This window comes from Rhinatrema bivittatum, chromosome 3 (genome assembly GCF_901001135.1).
Source record: "Rhinatrema bivittatum chromosome 3, aRhiBiv1.1, whole genome shotgun sequence".
In the NCBI taxonomy this organism is placed as follows: domain Eukaryota; kingdom Metazoa; phylum Chordata; class Amphibia; order Gymnophiona; family Rhinatrematidae; genus Rhinatrema; species Rhinatrema bivittatum.
Window position 1 is genome coordinate 172,444,888 of NC_042617.1, and position 17,800 is coordinate 172,462,687.

Here is a 17,800-nt window from a genome sequence, read left to right on the forward strand (position 1 = left end):
CTCTCCTCTCAGTGTTCCCACTGGAATGTGGGTTACTGAGCTCTTCCCTTCTAATTTATAATGTGCTTCTAAGGTAAATTAGTGCAAAACAATCCCTTAGGAGATGTACACTTCAGTTAGTTTTCCTGAGTGACTCACTGCTGTGCTGATTAACAAAGAATAGTACCTATTCACATCAAACACACAACCTTAACACTTAGTTAGTCAGCCTGAGTGACTCACTGCTCTCTTGATTAACAAATGTTGGTCCCTATTCAAACCCAAACAAACTACCTCAACACCTTTCCAAGGTAAGTAACTGAGCTGAACTATTCAACTTTTTTACTTAGGTATACCCTGCTCCTAGCTTATTTCTAGCTTCTGGCTACTTTTTGGGTTGGGGTTTTTTTTTGTGGGGTTTTTTTTTTTTCAATACAAACACTCAGTTCTTTAAAAGTCTGGAGAACACTCAGTTCTGCAGACTTTTAAAAATAAACACACTACCTACTGCTACCTTATTGACTGACTATTTAAAAATACAAACAGTCTAACTTGTTTATTCACTGTCTTTCTGACTATTAAAGGCACAAACACAAAAACACACTAAATAATATTACCAAATAGTTAACTTTGCCCCAATACTTTTAAAAAAGACAATGTCCCAAGCAAAAATTTACTGATTCCTTTCAGCCACCAGCAAGATGATCCTCTCCTCTCAGTGTTCTTCTATATAAATATTGAAATTATTGGGCCTCTTTCTCGGGTGCAGCCAGCAGGTCTCCTCGCTTGCTCAGAGATCACATTTCACCGATTCTGTTCTCTCCACATTGGTTTCCTATCGCCCTATGGATTCAATATAAAATTCTCTGTCTTATCCACAACCCAATCTCCAGTCCTTCAGCTGCCTGGCAATGCACTCTCCTCCGGCTTTATCAACCACTGCGACAATTATGCTCCACCCCACAAATGTCTGCTCGAGGTACCAACTGTACACCTGGCTAGATTAGACCTTACCAGACGTCGAGCTTTCTCTGTTGCAGGCCCTCTACTGTGGAATTCCCTTCCCGACAACCTCAGATTACTTTCCAACAATAAGGACTTTAAGAAACATCTAAAAATCCACTTATTTACGCTTGCCTACAAATAATTCTCCATCCTTACACATTTTCTCCTCTCCTTTAAAGCATTGTATATGTATTTTATTCATTTTATGTTAATTTGAGTTTTAATTATGTATGTTCAATTTGTAAACAGCTTAGGCCTACCCTCATTAATTTAGCGCTTTATAAGCGTTTTTAAATAAATAAATACATAAATAAATAGTATACCACCTTTACTACTATGAGCAGCCATGGCTGTAAGTAGGATCTCCAGATACCAGCCTTCCCCCCCCCCCCCCCCCGGTTTGAAACTGGGGGGGTGATTTTACATACATAGTAACGTAGCACTGACAACAGATAAAGACCAATGGTCCATCCAGTCTGCTCAGCAAGTGGCTTACAGAAGCAACTGCCACATCGTGCAGGTTACCCCCATGCATTCTGTCAAGAGTAGTAGCTACTATGATGTGCAAGTTACTGCTATGCAGAAATGTTATATCTTTTCTTCATTACCAACCTCAAGCCTTTAGGGAGCCACAATGTTTATCACTTTATCTCCGCATCTCAAAAAAGATATAGTTTCATTGGAGAAAGTACAGAGAAGGGTGACCAAAATGAGAAAGGGAATGGAATGGCTTCAATAAAGAGGTTAGGGTTGTTCAGCTTGGAGAAGAGATGGCTGAGGGGGAGGGATATAATCAAGGTCTACAAAATCATGAAAGGACTTGAATGGGTAAATGTGAATCTATTATTTACTCTTTCGGATAATACAAGAACTAGGAGGTACACCACAAAGTTAACAAGTAGCACATCTAAAACAAATCAGAGAAAATTCTTTTTCACTCAATGAACAATTAAGCTCTGGAATTCATTGCCAGAGGATGTGGTTAAGGCAGTTAGTGTAGCTCGGTTTAGATAAGTTCCTGGAGGAGAAGTCCATAAACTGCTGTTAATCAATAGGGAATAGCCACTGCTTGTTGCGGGCATTAGTAGCATGCGATCTATTTAATGTTTGGGTACTTGCCAGATACATGTAACCTGGATTAGCCACTGTTGAAAACAGGATACTGGGCTTGATGGACCCTTGGTCTGACCCAGTATGGCATATCTTATGTTCTTATCTGTCAAATCAGCAGGATTTTATCCACAGAGTTAAGCTTTGCTGTACACTCCATCCAGATTCCTCCACCTTCCATGGTCCCATGCAACTTCAAAATAGAACTACGGGATTCACTCCATTTGAATCCAACTATCTTGTTTATTTCCTGACACAGTTACAACATAGAGAATGCAGGCTGCATACATGAGATTGAACACTGTATTCAGTAGAATTACAAACTACCAGCTCATCAATAGATGTCAATGCTGTCGGGATGTGATTTAGTAAGAACATAAGAAATTGCCATGCTGGGTCAGACCAAGGGTCCATCAAGCCCAGCATCCTGTTTCCAACAGAGACCAAACCAAACCACAAGAACCTGGCAAGTACCCAAACACCAAGAAGATCCCATATCAGGACATTTTGCTCACATTTTTGAGAATTCTCTACCTTTGGAACTATTGTAACCCTGGGGTAGTTGCACACAGATGGCTTGCCCCACGCCTCAGCAAGAGGAGTTCCAAAAAAAGAAATAGTTGGCATTACCCTCCTTGGAGCTTCCAGATGGATTCCTCTAGGGCAGCATGCTGCAAGGAGCAGATGTATCCAGTCCCAGTGACTTCAAGGAGTGACATCAGTTAACCTTGGAGCATGCTCATATATAGTAGAAAAAATACAGAAATTCCACAGGGGGCAACTAGAGTGCCATTTTTTTGGGAATTGGCAGCATCATATATACCTTTTTGGAATGGTGGTATTTCTATACTGTTTAGGTGCTGTGAGGTCAATATTCAGAGAGCTGGCGAGCAGGTAAGTTATCTGGTTAAAGTTATGTGTGTAACTTTATCCGGGTATTCAGTGTGACTTGCCTAGATAAGTCTGATGATGAATATACCTGAATAAAGTTGCGTGCCTGACGTCACCCAGATAACTTTAGGACAGCTATTTTTCTGGCCAGATATGAGCACGTAACTTTGGCTGGCATCGCTCAATATCTGTGTGCAGCGACTAAAGCTTATCCCCACTCCTTTAAGGTTTCAAGCACTGCCTCTTTTTATCCAGATAGCACTCATCGCATGCAAATTCCATGTAGATGAGGCTATTACCCCGTAATGCAAAAAATTGCCATGCAGCTAGGGTGCCCATTTTAACGCTTCAAATTTAACGCCTGCCGCGCTCAAGGGCAGACGAAAAAAAACAAAAAATCCTTCTTTCTGTGATTCCTCCTATATTAGCATCGTCCAGATATTAAATAGGAGGAACCACAGAAAGCAGAATTATGTCCTGCTCAAGGGCTCAACAAAACCAAAATCCTTCTTTCTGTGGTTCATCATAGGGGGAACAACAGAAAGCAGCATCCCCAAGGTCTGGTTCAATCGGAACTCCTGCTGGCAATAAGTGAAGGAGTGAATAAATTAATATTAAGTGTTGGGCTATTGATATTAATGTATTCACTCCTTTACTTCTATCTGGATAAAAATGACTGTCATGTCAGTGAAAGGACCAATCTCCTTTCAGAAGGCTGTCCTGAAAGGCAATTAGTACTTTAATTGATAAGTATCAGTGAAAAGGACCAATCAGGAACAGCCCTGCCGGTGATGGGGAGGGATATCTGGCCAGGCTGTTCTAGACACACAACCACTTCTCCTGGATGCCCAATGCAGAGCACTAGGGATGCACAAATTACCAATTGTGCAGTCCCTTTTAGCATGGCAGCTCATTTGCCTATTGCATCGCGTGATCAGGACAGGTGGATGTGCGCACGTTCAAAAAACATGTGCCCAGTTTGGACGTACATTTGTTACGTGGTGATATTGCATCGGTCTGAATGTGATTTTTGCTACTGTAGACTGTGGAGATTATCAGTGCTGTATACAGAGGAGGAAAAAGAGGCTTATCTGGTGTTTAATGCAAAAGGGTGTTGAAGCTACGCTTTGAAGTTTCCACAGGGAGCCCTGGGACTCAGATGTGTGAATCTATCCATGGATAACTGGTTGTAGATAGGGTCCATCTCTCTTTCTATGAGCCCCTGGGTCCAGTCTAAGGGATCTGTCCCACGCAGGGGACAAAAATAAAAAATTCAAAAAGGCAGTTTGCATTTGTCTCCAGTTTTGATGAAGACGTCATTGCTGTAAATGTCTACTTTGTGTTTCATTGCTTGGTATGTCCAATTCATTTGTACATATATTCATGGTAAAATGTAATCCTGTAACACAGCTTTGTTCATTTCAATTTCACTGTGCTCCTTTCTAGGTGTGGGTGTGGTCCAGAGCCAAATTCATGAACAGAAAGTTTCTGATGGAGGAGATGTACCAGAGTTTCCTGGATGGGGATAACTTCTGCGTGGACCATGAGAGGGATCCATTCTGGGATCCAGTTGAGGCCATTTATTTGGGATGTGCTCATATCTGGCTTCAGTCGCTTGCCTATTGCATGAAGCTAGAGGAACAAACGGAGTTGCTGAACTCAGATGGGATGGAGGAAGCAATTTTACTCATTAACATAACTCCCTGTTCTATATCAGGAAAGTACGAATGATTGCCTTTTAGAAGATCTATTAACAAACAGCTGTGCTTTAGTGTAAAGACAATAGAATAAATATGTGAAAGTCAGGCTGCTCTGTTGCATATTTAAATATATATATTACATCTGTCTTTCATTCCGTCTGTGGTCGGTAGACTAAAAGTTCTTAGGCAGATTTTCTGAAGTCTTAGAGGGTGCCCTATCTGTATGCAGCTTTCTGCAATGAGGAGGAGGATGCCTCAACTTGAGGAAGAATTGCTTAGATTTAGATTGTAATTTTTTAAAGTTGTGACTCACCTTTTGAACACTTTTATGCAGGAAGGAGAGAAATAAATAAATGGGTGATGATGAGCAGGTGCCTCCCCCATATCCAGCCTCTAGAAAATTTGTGCAACTTCTATCAAAGGATCTGAAAGACTAAGAGCAAATTGATGATAGTGGCTTCTGTCAGAATAAAACCAGTGAAATGGAGACACCACCCCCTCACCCCAAATAATACCAATATGAAATGCCTTCGTGACATTGGAAACAGAAGACTCCCAAAAAGGCATCAGTTATGGTGACACAGCTGAAAGAGGCTGCCGACTGTAAAGGGGGGGGGGGGGAGGGGGAAGTACTGTCAGTAGATCCCAAAAGAACAGGAAATGCTCTTGGTGAGAGACTCAGTTATCAGAGGCATTAACTTGGGGACAAGAGTGGAGAGAAACAAAGTCAAAAGCCTGCCTGCCTGGTGCGGACCTCACACGCCACCTAGATAAGGTTTTAGGGAGTGCTTGGGAGGAGCTGAACATGTGAGTATCAATGACATAGGAAGGTTCTGGAGGCTAAATTTGGAAATTCTCCTTGTTCCATGGGCAGGACCCCAGAGGCAGGCAGAGCGCCGGAGTCTCAACGCATGGATGAGACGATGGTGCAGGGAAGGGAGGGGCTTTAGATTTGTTAGATCCTGAGGAAGAGGGAGCCTGTTCCAATGGGATGGGCTCTTCCTTAACCAGAGTGGAACCAGGCTGCTGGCGCTAATGTTTAAAAAAGAGGTAGAGCAGCTTTTGAACTAGAACACACAGAAAAGCCAGGCAGTTGCTCAGCAGCTCAAGGTTCGGAGGGAGGTTTCTTCAAAGGATACTGGCAAATCAAGAAAGTCAGAATGTCCTGATAGTGAGGTGGTTGTAAAAGCTGAAAAAGCCTAGGTGTACTGAAGAACACGCACGCAACTAAAAATGACTCCAAAAGTTTAAAAACAGAGAACAGATAAAAATGAATCAAACTCCCTTTGTCATGTGTATCAAGTGCAGGTTGTTGGTACATATAAAAACAGAAATATAAATAAATCTACTTTAAAATGTCTGTATGCAGATGCCAGAAGTCTGAAAAATAAAACTGGAGAGAATGTATGGCACTAAAGGAAGATATTGACATAATAGGCATCTCGGAGATCTTGTGGAAGGAGTGAAACTAAGGGTACAAAATAAATCAACATGACAGGGCAGATAAAATTGATGGAGGGGTGGCACTGTATGTTAAGGATGGCATAGAGTCAAGCAGGATAAAAGTTTTGCAGGAAAAAAGCTGCACTATTGGCATTCTTATGGCTAGAACTTCCAAGGATAAAAGGGAAGAGTATAGCAGTGGGGATATATATATATATATATATATATATATATATATATATATATATATATATTACCGTCTGCCTGGCCAAGATGAGGAACAATCTGTTAAATGTTAGAGATTAGACTGGCTAGTAAAATGGGCAACGCAATAATAGTGAGAAACGTTAATTTCCTGAGTATTGACTGGGTAAATGTCACATCAGGAGATGCAAGGGGGTAAAGTTCCTAGAGACCATCAATGACTGCTTCATGCAGCAGTTGGTCATCAAACCAATGAGAGGGGGAGCTATATTAGATCTAGTTCTTAGTGGATCAGAGGATTTGGTACAAGAGATAAAGGTGATGAATCCACTTGGCAACAATGATCATAATGTAATAAAATTTGACATAATCACTGGAGGACGAATACTATGGAAAACTACTACAGTAGTATTTAACTATAAAAAGTGAGACTATCATAAAATGAAAATTGTTATAAAAGAAAAACTAAAATGAGCAATTCACAAGTTTAAAAATGTATAGGAAACTTGGACAGTGTTTAAAATTACCATCCTTGAGGCCCTGGCTAACTGCTTATATGACAAGATTAACAAAATTAGTCTTGAGCTCTCAACCAGGTTCACCTCCACCTCCCACTTCTTCCATCTCTTCATTCCTCTCCCCTCTCTGGAGTCTGCTGCCTTCTCCTGCTTTTCTGAAAATAAATAAATAAATCTTGTCTCTTCCTCCAAACTCACTGCTTGTTCCTCTGACCCCTTGCTTCCCACCTAGCTCCTCAACACTACTTTGCCTGCGGTCATCCCTTCCATCTGTCACATTCTCAATTTGTCACTTTCCACAGCAAGGGTTTCTGCTGCGTACAGACCTGCGGTTATAATCCCTTTTCAGGGGGCCTCCCAGAATGCAGGGGCTCACAGACGTCCCCAGGGCCATTTTCTCTCCCAGATCCCCCTCTCCAATCTCAGACACAGTCCACACTTCACAATAGGCCATTGGGGTGCTGGGGAGGAGGATAAACCTCTGGGGCCTTAGGTTCACAGGGATGGGGACCATGTCACAGTCTCATTCTTTCTTAAAATACAAACTTCACTGCACTTGGATGTCCTGCTTGAGAGCTCCTTAGACTCAGAAGATACAGGCTGGAAACTTGAAGTGGGTCTTCCAAAAAAAAAAATGTTTACTGTAACCCCAAAACTTTAAAGCCCAGTTTAAGGAAAGAAAGAATCCTCAATAAATCTTCATACAAAACAGAGCAATCCAGAAGTGCCTTGTCTCAGTATATTATCCAGCTCCATCAATGTCCCTTTGTGTCAGAAACTCTAAGAATCCCACTCTGGAGTTGACTCTTTGGAGGGCAAGGATCTCTAATGCTAAACTTCCTAAACTGAGCCTCTGGTGACCAAAAGCCCAACATAATGAATCAAAGTCCATAATAAAAAAAAAATGTCTTCTTCTGGTGGGCAGGAATGGTGGTTAAAAGATTCCTCCCAAAATACAACTGGAACAAAACTTTCTCAAAAGTTTGCCTTCCTGGGCAAATGCAGGTCTCGAAAATAAACTCTGTTTGCTAAAGTCAAAAGTCTTCCAAAAACTCCTTTACTCTGCCTAAAACAATCCCATCCTGCTCTTTGGGGAGGCTAATAAGGGCAGAGTCCTTTTCCCTTTGGAACAGGCTTGGGGCCTGAAATTAGCCACTGTTACACTCTTCCACATGCTCCAAAAACAAAACAAAACTGAAAGCAGAGCTGCCTGTTATAAAAAAAAACAAAACAAAACAAAAGCTGCTAACCAATCCAGAGAACCCAAAACATGGTAAACTGTAGGGATTTATTTATTTATTTATTTGTTTATTTAGGAGTTTTTTATATACCAAGGTATAGCAAAAAATGCCTTCACTTCGGTTTACATTTACAACAACTGGGCTGAAAAGTTCAAACCCTAAGCTGGAAAAAAAAATCTAGGGACAATTTAAGGAATTAGTGACCCTAGCTCATACTGTGATTTATTTATTTATTTATTTTTAACTTTTATATACCGACATTCCTGTATAAAATATAAATCACACCGGTTTACAATAAAAACATAACTTCGCCTGTGATCACAACACGCCTTTACTGGGACTCTTATCTGACCTACTTTCTGTCCTATTATCATCCTATCTCCCTCCTCGCATCCAAACTACTCAAACACGCTTGACTTTCTTTCATCTCAAGCCATTCTTGATCCTTTCCAATCAGGTTTTTACCCTCTACATTTCACAGACAGTCTTGCCAAAGCCTCCAGTGACTTGTTCATGGTTAAACCCAGTCTTTACTCAATCCTTATCCTTCTTGACCTATCCACTGCTTTAATACTGTTGATCACCACCTACTCCTTATTCCTTAATACCTTATTCTAACTGGGATTTTGAGACTCTGTTCTGTCTTGGTTCTCTTATTATCCCTCCCATTGACTTTTAGTGGATCTCTGATGGATCCTCTTCTATTGCTATCCCACTAACAATTTTGTGCTTACAGCTCTGTCTTGTGTCATCTTCTCTTCTCTGTGTCTCCTCATTCTCTTGGTGTTCCAATCTCCTTCCATGGCTTTCCATACCATCTTTTTGCTGACTCTTCTCAGATCTACCTGTCTACATCAGAAATGTCATCAGTAATCCAGTCCCAAATATCAGTTTCCTTATCTGACGTTGCTGTCCAGATCTCCCACCACCACCTTAACATAGCCAAGAAAGAACTTATCTTTGTCACTTCCTCTCTTTTCTCTATTTCTGTGGATAACACATCCATCTGTTCAGTCCCGTCAGCTTATAATCTTGGGGCTATCTTTGACTCTTCCTCTCTTTCTCTACCAGTGGCGTGTGACCAGAGCCTTAAGGGATTCAGTGAATCCCCAGTCCTAATCGATTTCCTTTTTTGGTATTTTTTAAAATATAGTTACACTCATAGGCATTGCTATGGGGTGGCAAGTCCCACCCCAGTTTTCTGCATAAGATCAGGCAGGGATAAATCAAACACCTGCCCGATCTGATGCAGCCATCAGCCATGCGATCCACGGCGGGCAGCAAGAATCAAGTTTAAATGAACGTAGTCTCCTGCTTCCACAGGGCCAATCTTCCAGCTCTTGCTGCAAGAGCAGCCTTTGGCAGCAGGAGATGATATTGCTTAAAAGCAACTCCTGCTATGGCCCACACCACAACCATAGGCTAGTGGAGGTAGCTTTGCCCCCCCCCCACCCCCCAACATGATCCAGCAGCCACCAGCAGAAACCATCCCATTAGCAGCTGCAGATATGCTGGGGAGCTGCCATGGAGCCCATCCCTTGGTGACCGAAGAAGAGAGGAGATCCTGTGACCTGGCGGCTGCCAGCAGACCCCATCCCATGGGTGGCTGAAGAAAATAAGAGCCGGCAGAGCCCATCCTGCAGCAGCTGAAGAAGAGAGGGGACCCCCACAACCTAGCAGCTGCCAGCAGACCCTATCTCACTGGCAACTGAAGAAAACAAGAGCCATCTGGCTGCCGTGGAGCCCTTCTGCAGCGGCCGAGAAGAAAGGTCCCACGATCTGGCAGCCTGAAGATAAGGCCAAGAAGAGAGAGGGAAGCCCTGAGCCTGTGTGAGTGTGTGTGTGTGTAAGAAAGTGAGCAAGCCTGTCTTTGTGTGTATGTGTGTGAAAGCGAGTCTCTGTGTGTGTGTGTGTATGAGGGAGAAAGAGCCACTGTGAATGAGAATGCTAGTGTGTGTGTGTGAGAGAGACAGAAAGACAATAAGTGTGAGAGCGTGCCTGTGTGTGTGGAGGGGAGAGAGAGCCACTGAGTTTTAGAAAGGGACTGTGTGTGTGTGTGAAAGAGAGGGGGAAAGAGCCACTGAGTGTGAGAGAGTACCTGTATGTGTGAGAGCCAATGAGTGTGAGAGAGTGCCTATGTGTATGTGAAAGAGAGAATGAACATGTGTGTTAATGTATGTATGGGGGAGAGAAAAAGGATAGTCTGTGCACCTTCCACCTCCCCCACTAATCCAGGACAATCTCAGGATGACTGAAAATCAAAAGTTCCCAGGTATAGAATTGTTGAATTTTATTTGATGTGTAGACTGTTTTGAAAAATTTTATTGATGAAATATTTGCAATGCTGCTCTTTCCTGGGTAGGGTTGTTGCTATTTGAATCCTGGAAGTTAGAGTTTTAATACGGCAGATTTGTCTCTTGGGGTAAACTGTATTCTTGGCAGCTGTAATAGATTTTTATTGGATATATGTAAGAATTATCCAAAAATACTGTATGAGCTATTTAGATAATATAGGACCCATGTTTAGATGTGAAAGTCTCTGATCTGACATCTGAAGGATGACTTACGGAGTTTTAAAAGGTTTTGTACAATATTTTTAGGTACATGTATTTTTTATTTTACAAGTATTTTTAGGCAGCCTGGCTTGTTCTTTTGTAATTTTTAGTAAAATTTCTTAACTAATGTCATAGCTCTAAGTGATATACCAAAGAAACATACATAACACAATTTAAACAAACATAAAACAACATACATTTGTACATCCTGAAATAAACTATATCCAGATTATTTCAGAGAAAAGAATCAGCTAATTAAAAGGCTCCATAAATCAGCTAGCCTGAAGAAATAGACCACAATAGCTTTATCTGAGAAAAAGCTGTTGATGGGGCTTCATGGATAAACCTGCCTAAAAAAGAATGTTTTAAGCATGGATGTAAAAGTCTTTAGATAGTCTGATCGACGTAGCTCCAGCGGGAGTGAGTTCCATAGCAAAGGGGCCGTAACTAAGAAGGTACAATCTCTTGTGTCAACAAGATAGGCTTGTCTTGCCGATGGGACGACCAACAAACCCCTCTGAGAGGATCTCGGACTTTGCGTTGAACAATACAGTCACCGTAATGTATTGGACCAGGGAGATGTATCACAACTGAATAGTTTGAAACCCATCAGACTGACTTTATACAAAATGCGGTAGTGAATTGGCAACTAATGGAGCTCTCTGATATGTTCTCGGTGACTTTTACAAGAAATTAATCAAGCAGCCAAGATCTGAAGCAGTTGGAGAGGCTTTAGTACAGGTATATGCAATACAGTAATCATTTAATATGTTACATTTATATGCGGAACTCCTTTGAAATTTCACCTGTATCTGTTTAACATCTATTTGGCCCCATATGTAAAACCTTGGCTAGTCTTTGCAAGGATTATAAGTTCTATGCTGACGACATATAGTTTTTTATTCATATTCAATCTCAATAGTCTAATATAGTCATACTTTTTCAAATTTGTCTGCCTGCAGTCAAGCAATGGCTCTCTTATAAAAAAAAAAAAAACAAAAACTGGCACTTAACATGGCAAAGACAGAATATATTCTAATTCAGAGACCTTATGCTAAATCTCAACTCTTTGCAATTACTGTTGGCGGTAACTCATATTCTATTTGCTCCTGTGTAAAAAACCTCAGAGTCTGGATAGACTCAAACTTGTCCTTTCACTCCCACATTAAAACTGTAATATGAGCTGGATTTTAAAAACTGCGAGTTCTATGTGGACTGAAGTATTTGTTGGATCAGCCTGACTTTCGCTTAGTTGTGCAAACATCTATCTGGCCAGTATATTAGCATACAATAAGATTGGTGGACAGTAAACCAGACAGATGCTCAAGATGTCTGTTTACCTAATAGGTAGTGTATTGTTGTTTTAGGGTTTGATGTAATATTTTCTGTGTTGCATTTTCCTAGGTAGGGTTTTTACTGTTTGAGTTACAACAGTTAGCTCTGTTTGGATATGGGAAGTTTACTATATTGTAATTGTTTATTCATAGCTTTCTGAGAGCCAAGCCCACACCAGTGGCGTAGCCAGAATTGATTTTTGGGTGGGCACAAGGTTAACATGGGTTGGGCTGTAGGCATGCAGGTCTACTAGTTGTTTTTTTACTGATAAATAATGCCATATACTGCACCCTAGAATGGCTTTCTAAGTAATTTGCAACAGCCATTATGCATCATGTATGAAACTTTAAAATAATTTACTTCAATTTTTATTTATTTATTTATTTATTTATTTATTTGCAGTTTTTATATACCGACATTTGTTTAGTAACCTCAATTATTTCTAGCACTTACCAGCATTAAAAATTCCTTATTAATCAGAATTTACTTTATATTTATTGCAGTTTATAAATGCGCAAGTATAGAAACAATCAGATCCAATCATGTAATAAAACAAAAATTAATGTATTCTTTCATGAACCATCTTTGCAGAAAACCAGAAATTTTCATAAATACAATAAATATAATTAATCATCAGAACAGGTGCAGCATAGAGCTAGGGCAATTCACATTACAACTAACATGAAAACAAAATTCAAATTCTGGTGTCACCTCAGCAAAAAATAACCCTCCACTGCTATTTTGTGAAGTAACACAAACTCTTTCAAAGAAAGAGGCATCTAGAACCTTGCCATACAGTCACAGCACTGACTCTCAGGATTCAAATAACAGCAACCTTATGAAAAAGCAGCAATGCAAATATTACACCAGGCCTTAGAACATTAATACATCACCTACGGGAATAACAGAACAAGCTGAACTACTACTACAGAGAAACTACACACTAGCAGAAATACTGCATTTCTGTCACACACAGGCAAAACGGAGACCGACCCTTACCTAATATAGAAATAAGAGACTATAAATTAGAAACAGAAACATGCAGATAAAACCAAAATAGAAAGCCTGACAAACTAAAATTTCTGAACAGTGGAATACTTAAGAAAGAGCAAAATACAAAATTATAAGAAATACACATTCCCAAAGATGACATATTTAAATTGCTCGTAATAATAAGGCTAAAGTACAACAGATTATCAACAAAACAAATCACAGTAAATTGTTTTTTTGTATCATTAAGTAGACCTCATACATAGGCATAGATGTGAATGCTATTCAGCATAACGATTTACACCAGTAGTATAATCATGGGTCAGAAATTAATTTTATATGCTTAGTGAGTCCAAAGTGAAAAACATTGAAAGTTGATGTAGCATGACATTTCTCATTGTATTCATTGTTGCAGAATTTCTTAACGCATCATGGTAAAGACAACATTCAGTTTCTTAAGATAATGTAGGAATGTGAGGAAACGCATTACTTCCATGTTGGTGAAAATGCCACGAAAATCATCTCACATACATTCTGCTCCTTGATGAAGGCAGATGCCGAAACACGGTCCGTGTCGGGCTAGCCTTGTAACATCTTTAACTCTCAGGCGTTTCTTCATATGCCAAAAAAACTAAATAGCTACTTTATCTTAAGAAATTGAATGTTGTCAATACTATGATGGGATCCCGCGACAGCCTTGTAGTTCCGGTGCCATTTGGGTGGGCCTGGGTCTAAGTTGGGTGGGCAGCTGCCCACCCAGGCCCACCCGTGGCTACACCATTGGCCCACACCCAATACATGTTACAATAGGCCTAATACCATTTGGGTTCCAAGTATCTTTTGTGTTTTGAGGAGAAGGGGTTGATGGAGCAAGACTGTGGAGAAATGGGGGTGTATGGAAGGGAGGGAGCGAGATTGCTGGTGACTCGAAGTGGAGCGGGGTGTTGAGCGTATGAGACTGAATCCCTACTATAAATGTCACCACACGCCACTGTTCTCTATATACATCCAAAACATTACTAAACTGTGTCGTTGCTTTCTTTATAACATTACTAAAATAATTCTCCTTTCTGAACACAATACCAGAATCCTTATCCACTCTCTCTTCACCTCCCAGTTAGACTACTGTAACCTGCTTCTCACAGGTCTCCCAGTGAAGCATCTCTCTCCACTACAATCCATCCAAAATTCAGTTGTGGCACTTATCTTTTACCAAAATTGTTGCACCCATAACTCCTCTTCTCAAGTCACTTCATTGGCTTCCCATCCATTTCTGCATGCAGTTCAAGCTCCTCTTATTCACTAATTAGAGTCTTCACTCTGTAGCTCCTCACTACCTTTCCTCTGTACATCCCTCCTTGAGTTCTTCACTCATCAGGCAAGTCACTTCTACCTACGCCCTTCTCCTCTGCTGCCAATTCCCTACTCCGTGCTTTCTACCTTACTGCACCGTACGCACGGAGCAGATTTCCTCAGTTGGTGCATCATGCTCCCTTTCTGACCTTATTCAAATCCAGAATAAAATCTTTTTTTAAAAAAACCTGTTAAACCTTAACCCCTGGCTCTCCGGCTCCCAGCCTTATTGGTTTTAACCGTTTTTTTAAATAAATTAAATTCCCAGTCTCTTTTGCCCTGTATGTTTGTCTTGATAGATTGTAAGCTCTACTTAGGGATTCTCTCTTATGTGTTCTGATACAGCGTTGTATATGTGAAGTAGCACTGTAAAAGTGATGATTGGTAGTGGCAGTAGTACTAATATTTGTACCTCATTTGCACATATATACACTACCTGTACACACATCCATTCTCCTGCACTCATACCTATAAACGAATACTCGAATACCACTAAACCTATCAGAAAAGACACAGGGGACAAACTGTAAACAAACCTTGGGAAAAAAAAACCCCAAGTTACATTTTCTTTTGTTTGCTGCCCCTTTTGATGGTACCTATATATGAGCTGTCAGGTCAAAGTCTGTTCCTTATGGAACTGAGAAGCTACCGTGTATTGTCCCCCTCAGCATGTCAACTTAATTTTCCCTGCTTTATTTTATTCAGATGTTATTGGATTATGCAATAATTAATATTTAAATAATTTGGAAAAAAAACTGACAAACTTGGCATTTGATTGTAACAAAGTAAGTGAATATGTTTAATTGTGTGAAGAAACAGGTTTATGCTATGATCTTTATTTCAGACCATTTGGCGAAGATGATATAGTTATTGACCCTTTGGAGCTTCTAGGAAGAAGGATTGATTTCCAGATTGATATCCTACAGTGTCTAGGAGTCAGATGGCTGAAAGAAGTCGCTGAGAGAGGGATTCAGATTGGGTACTGTGTTTTATTATTATGTTATAGTTCCTGGAGCTAAGGTTGCTGGAGATCTGGGAGCACCTCCTGGCTTGAAATTCAGGGGCTCAGCCTTTCATTATAGACTGGTAAAAAAGGGTTTTCAGCACCACTTCATGCCACATCACCCTCTTTCCCACTATAAAAAATTGTTCCCGCATCCTTTCCAAGGACTTTCACATCCAACTCTGGCAAGTTCAGCCAGTGGCTCGCTCTTGTCTCTGATTTATCTTCCTCAGTATTTACGTTCTCATTTATAAAAATACCAAGGGTCCCCTTGACTTATAGTGGTTCCATCCTGTTCCATTTATCCAGCTGAATTATACATAATTTTAAGGAGAGGAGGATAATTTTTGCAGCACGGATATTGTCAAAAGTTATAATTTGACACTTGAGCTGGATAAATAAAATGTAATACAATTAAATATAATCCATCCCTGATAGATTAGCTGCATAGAATCTCTCTCAGATGTATGGGCTTTGTGCTTGTAGTTGTTTAGTGATTGTATTTTTGTTCCTATTTTATGTTTTATTTTTACTACTCAATTTTGCTTTAATTGCTTTGTTTCCCCTCCAATAGAGGCTTGAGATTTTATCATATATAATATTTTCTTGTGTATGTTTTTCCCAGACTTCTGTAATCATATATGATGTGAGATTTCCATCCCTAATTGTGAGCAAAACATTTGTAATTTACTGCCAGAAAGCATTAGTTTTACAGGGAATACAAACATCTTTAGACAACCTTCAACCTCAAGGGGAACCTTTTTTTCCTGATAACACATAAGAAAAGGGGGCCCTTCAGAGGGCTTAAATGATTTTATAGTTTGTTTCTGAAATATATTTAGCCTGGTTCCAACATGATAACGTAGAATTTAGAGGCCAATGTGCTAAAGGACACTAACATGTATGAACATTAACATGGACTAATGTGATAAAACTATTAATGAGCTGTGTCACATGTAAAGCACCTCATTAATGTTAAAAGCAGGTTAACACAAATCGCGTTAAGCAACGTGATTTGTGTTAATGCCCAGTCACTCAAAACTTTTACACATTCCTGAGGTGTGGTAGATTTATTGTATTACCCTCTTGGGGGATAAAGCAAGACTCCATGTCGGTCGAAATGTCCTGCAAACTCCCCTTCCTTCCTCCTTCCCAAAACTCAAAGGCCTACCTGGGCCTCTCCCCGGTTTTCACTAAGGCAGCCCGAGCCAAAGGAGCCCCCCCCCCCCAGATTCCGATCCCTTTCCTTCCATCAGCCCCTATAATAGGGGCTGATGAGTAATGATGGCCGACGCCATCTTTAAAGATGGCGCCGGCCATCCAGTGCTCCTGCCATGTGACAGGGGCCGGCCAATGGCACGGATACCCTGTCACATGGTAAGGGCAAAAGGGCATCGGTGCCATTTTTTTTTTAGCGCAGCTGATGCCTGGGAACGGGAAATCGTCCCCCGAGGCCCCCCTGGACCACCAGGTAATGTTAAAAGGTTTTGGGGGGGTCGGGAGGGTGGGGGAGGCTAAGGGGGGTTGATTTAAAGGGTCGGGTGGGTTTTTTTTTTTATTGGGCCATCGGCGCCATTTTAATTAGTGGCAGCCAAAATAGCGCCGATGGCCCGAGAGCGGGAGATCGCGCCGGGACCCCCCCTCCCCATTGGACCACCAGGTAATTTAACATTTTGGGGGGGTTCGGGAGGGTGGGGGAGGGTAAGGAATTGGTTTTAAAGGGTCGGGTGGGTTTAGGGGTTGTTTTGGTGTGCCGGTTTTCCCGCCCTCCCCCAAATAATTCCTGTGCCCTATTTAACGATTTAGGACGATTTATGACGATAAATCGGGGGCATTTGTATTGTATCATGCACTCTGACGATTTATGACGATTTTAAAATTATCTGACGATAATTTTAATCGTTCAAAAACGATTCACATCCCTAATCCCAGGCACAAGCACCACAGCGGAGCCAAAGATGAACCCTCTGCTGGTCGGGCTTTGTCAGGTCTCACGCCATTTCCCATTGCTGCAGGCCGTACAACAACTGATCGACTTGGAATGGAATGCGCCAGAGGCCAGTTTCAAAGGAGGACAGGCCCTAGAAGCCCTATATCCACTGGAACCCTCAGCCAAAGAACTCCTGGTGTTCCCCAAAGTGGACACCATGGTCTGCGCTGTCACGAAGTGCACTAATATTCCAATGGAAGGAGGAGCGGCACTCAAGGATGCCCAGGACAGACGTCAGGAATCTATTTTATCCTTAAACAGTCATTTGATGCAGCAGCTATGTCACTACAGATCGTTGCTTACTGTGCCATGGTGACACGTGCCTGCTTATCACTTGCCAGGATCTCTACCATGCCAGTGAAAACATTAGAACCAGCTATATCCTTCCTCACGGATGTGACGTCCGACCTGATGTGCACCTCAGCCAGGGGCGTCTCATCCATTGTGGCAGCCAGAAGACAACTCTGGATCCGAAGCTGGTCA

At 41.2% G+C, this 17,800-nt stretch overlaps 1 protein-coding gene across 1 annotated transcript in view; it reads left to right on the top strand.

Annotated features, from left to right (window-relative positions):
* LOC115088529 (kinesin-like protein KIF28P) overlaps nucleotides 1-17,800 on the top strand; it is a 179,075-nt gene that overhangs the window by 127,554 nt on the left and 33,721 nt on the right. The window contains exons 15-16 of the mRNA XM_029596792.1: nucleotides 4,432-4,706; nucleotides 15,169-15,303. Coding sequence (XP_029452652.1) covers nucleotides 4,432-4,706; nucleotides 15,169-15,303 — 410 coding nt within the window. The remainder of the gene's footprint in view (nucleotides 1-4,431; nucleotides 4,707-15,168; nucleotides 15,304-17,800) is intronic.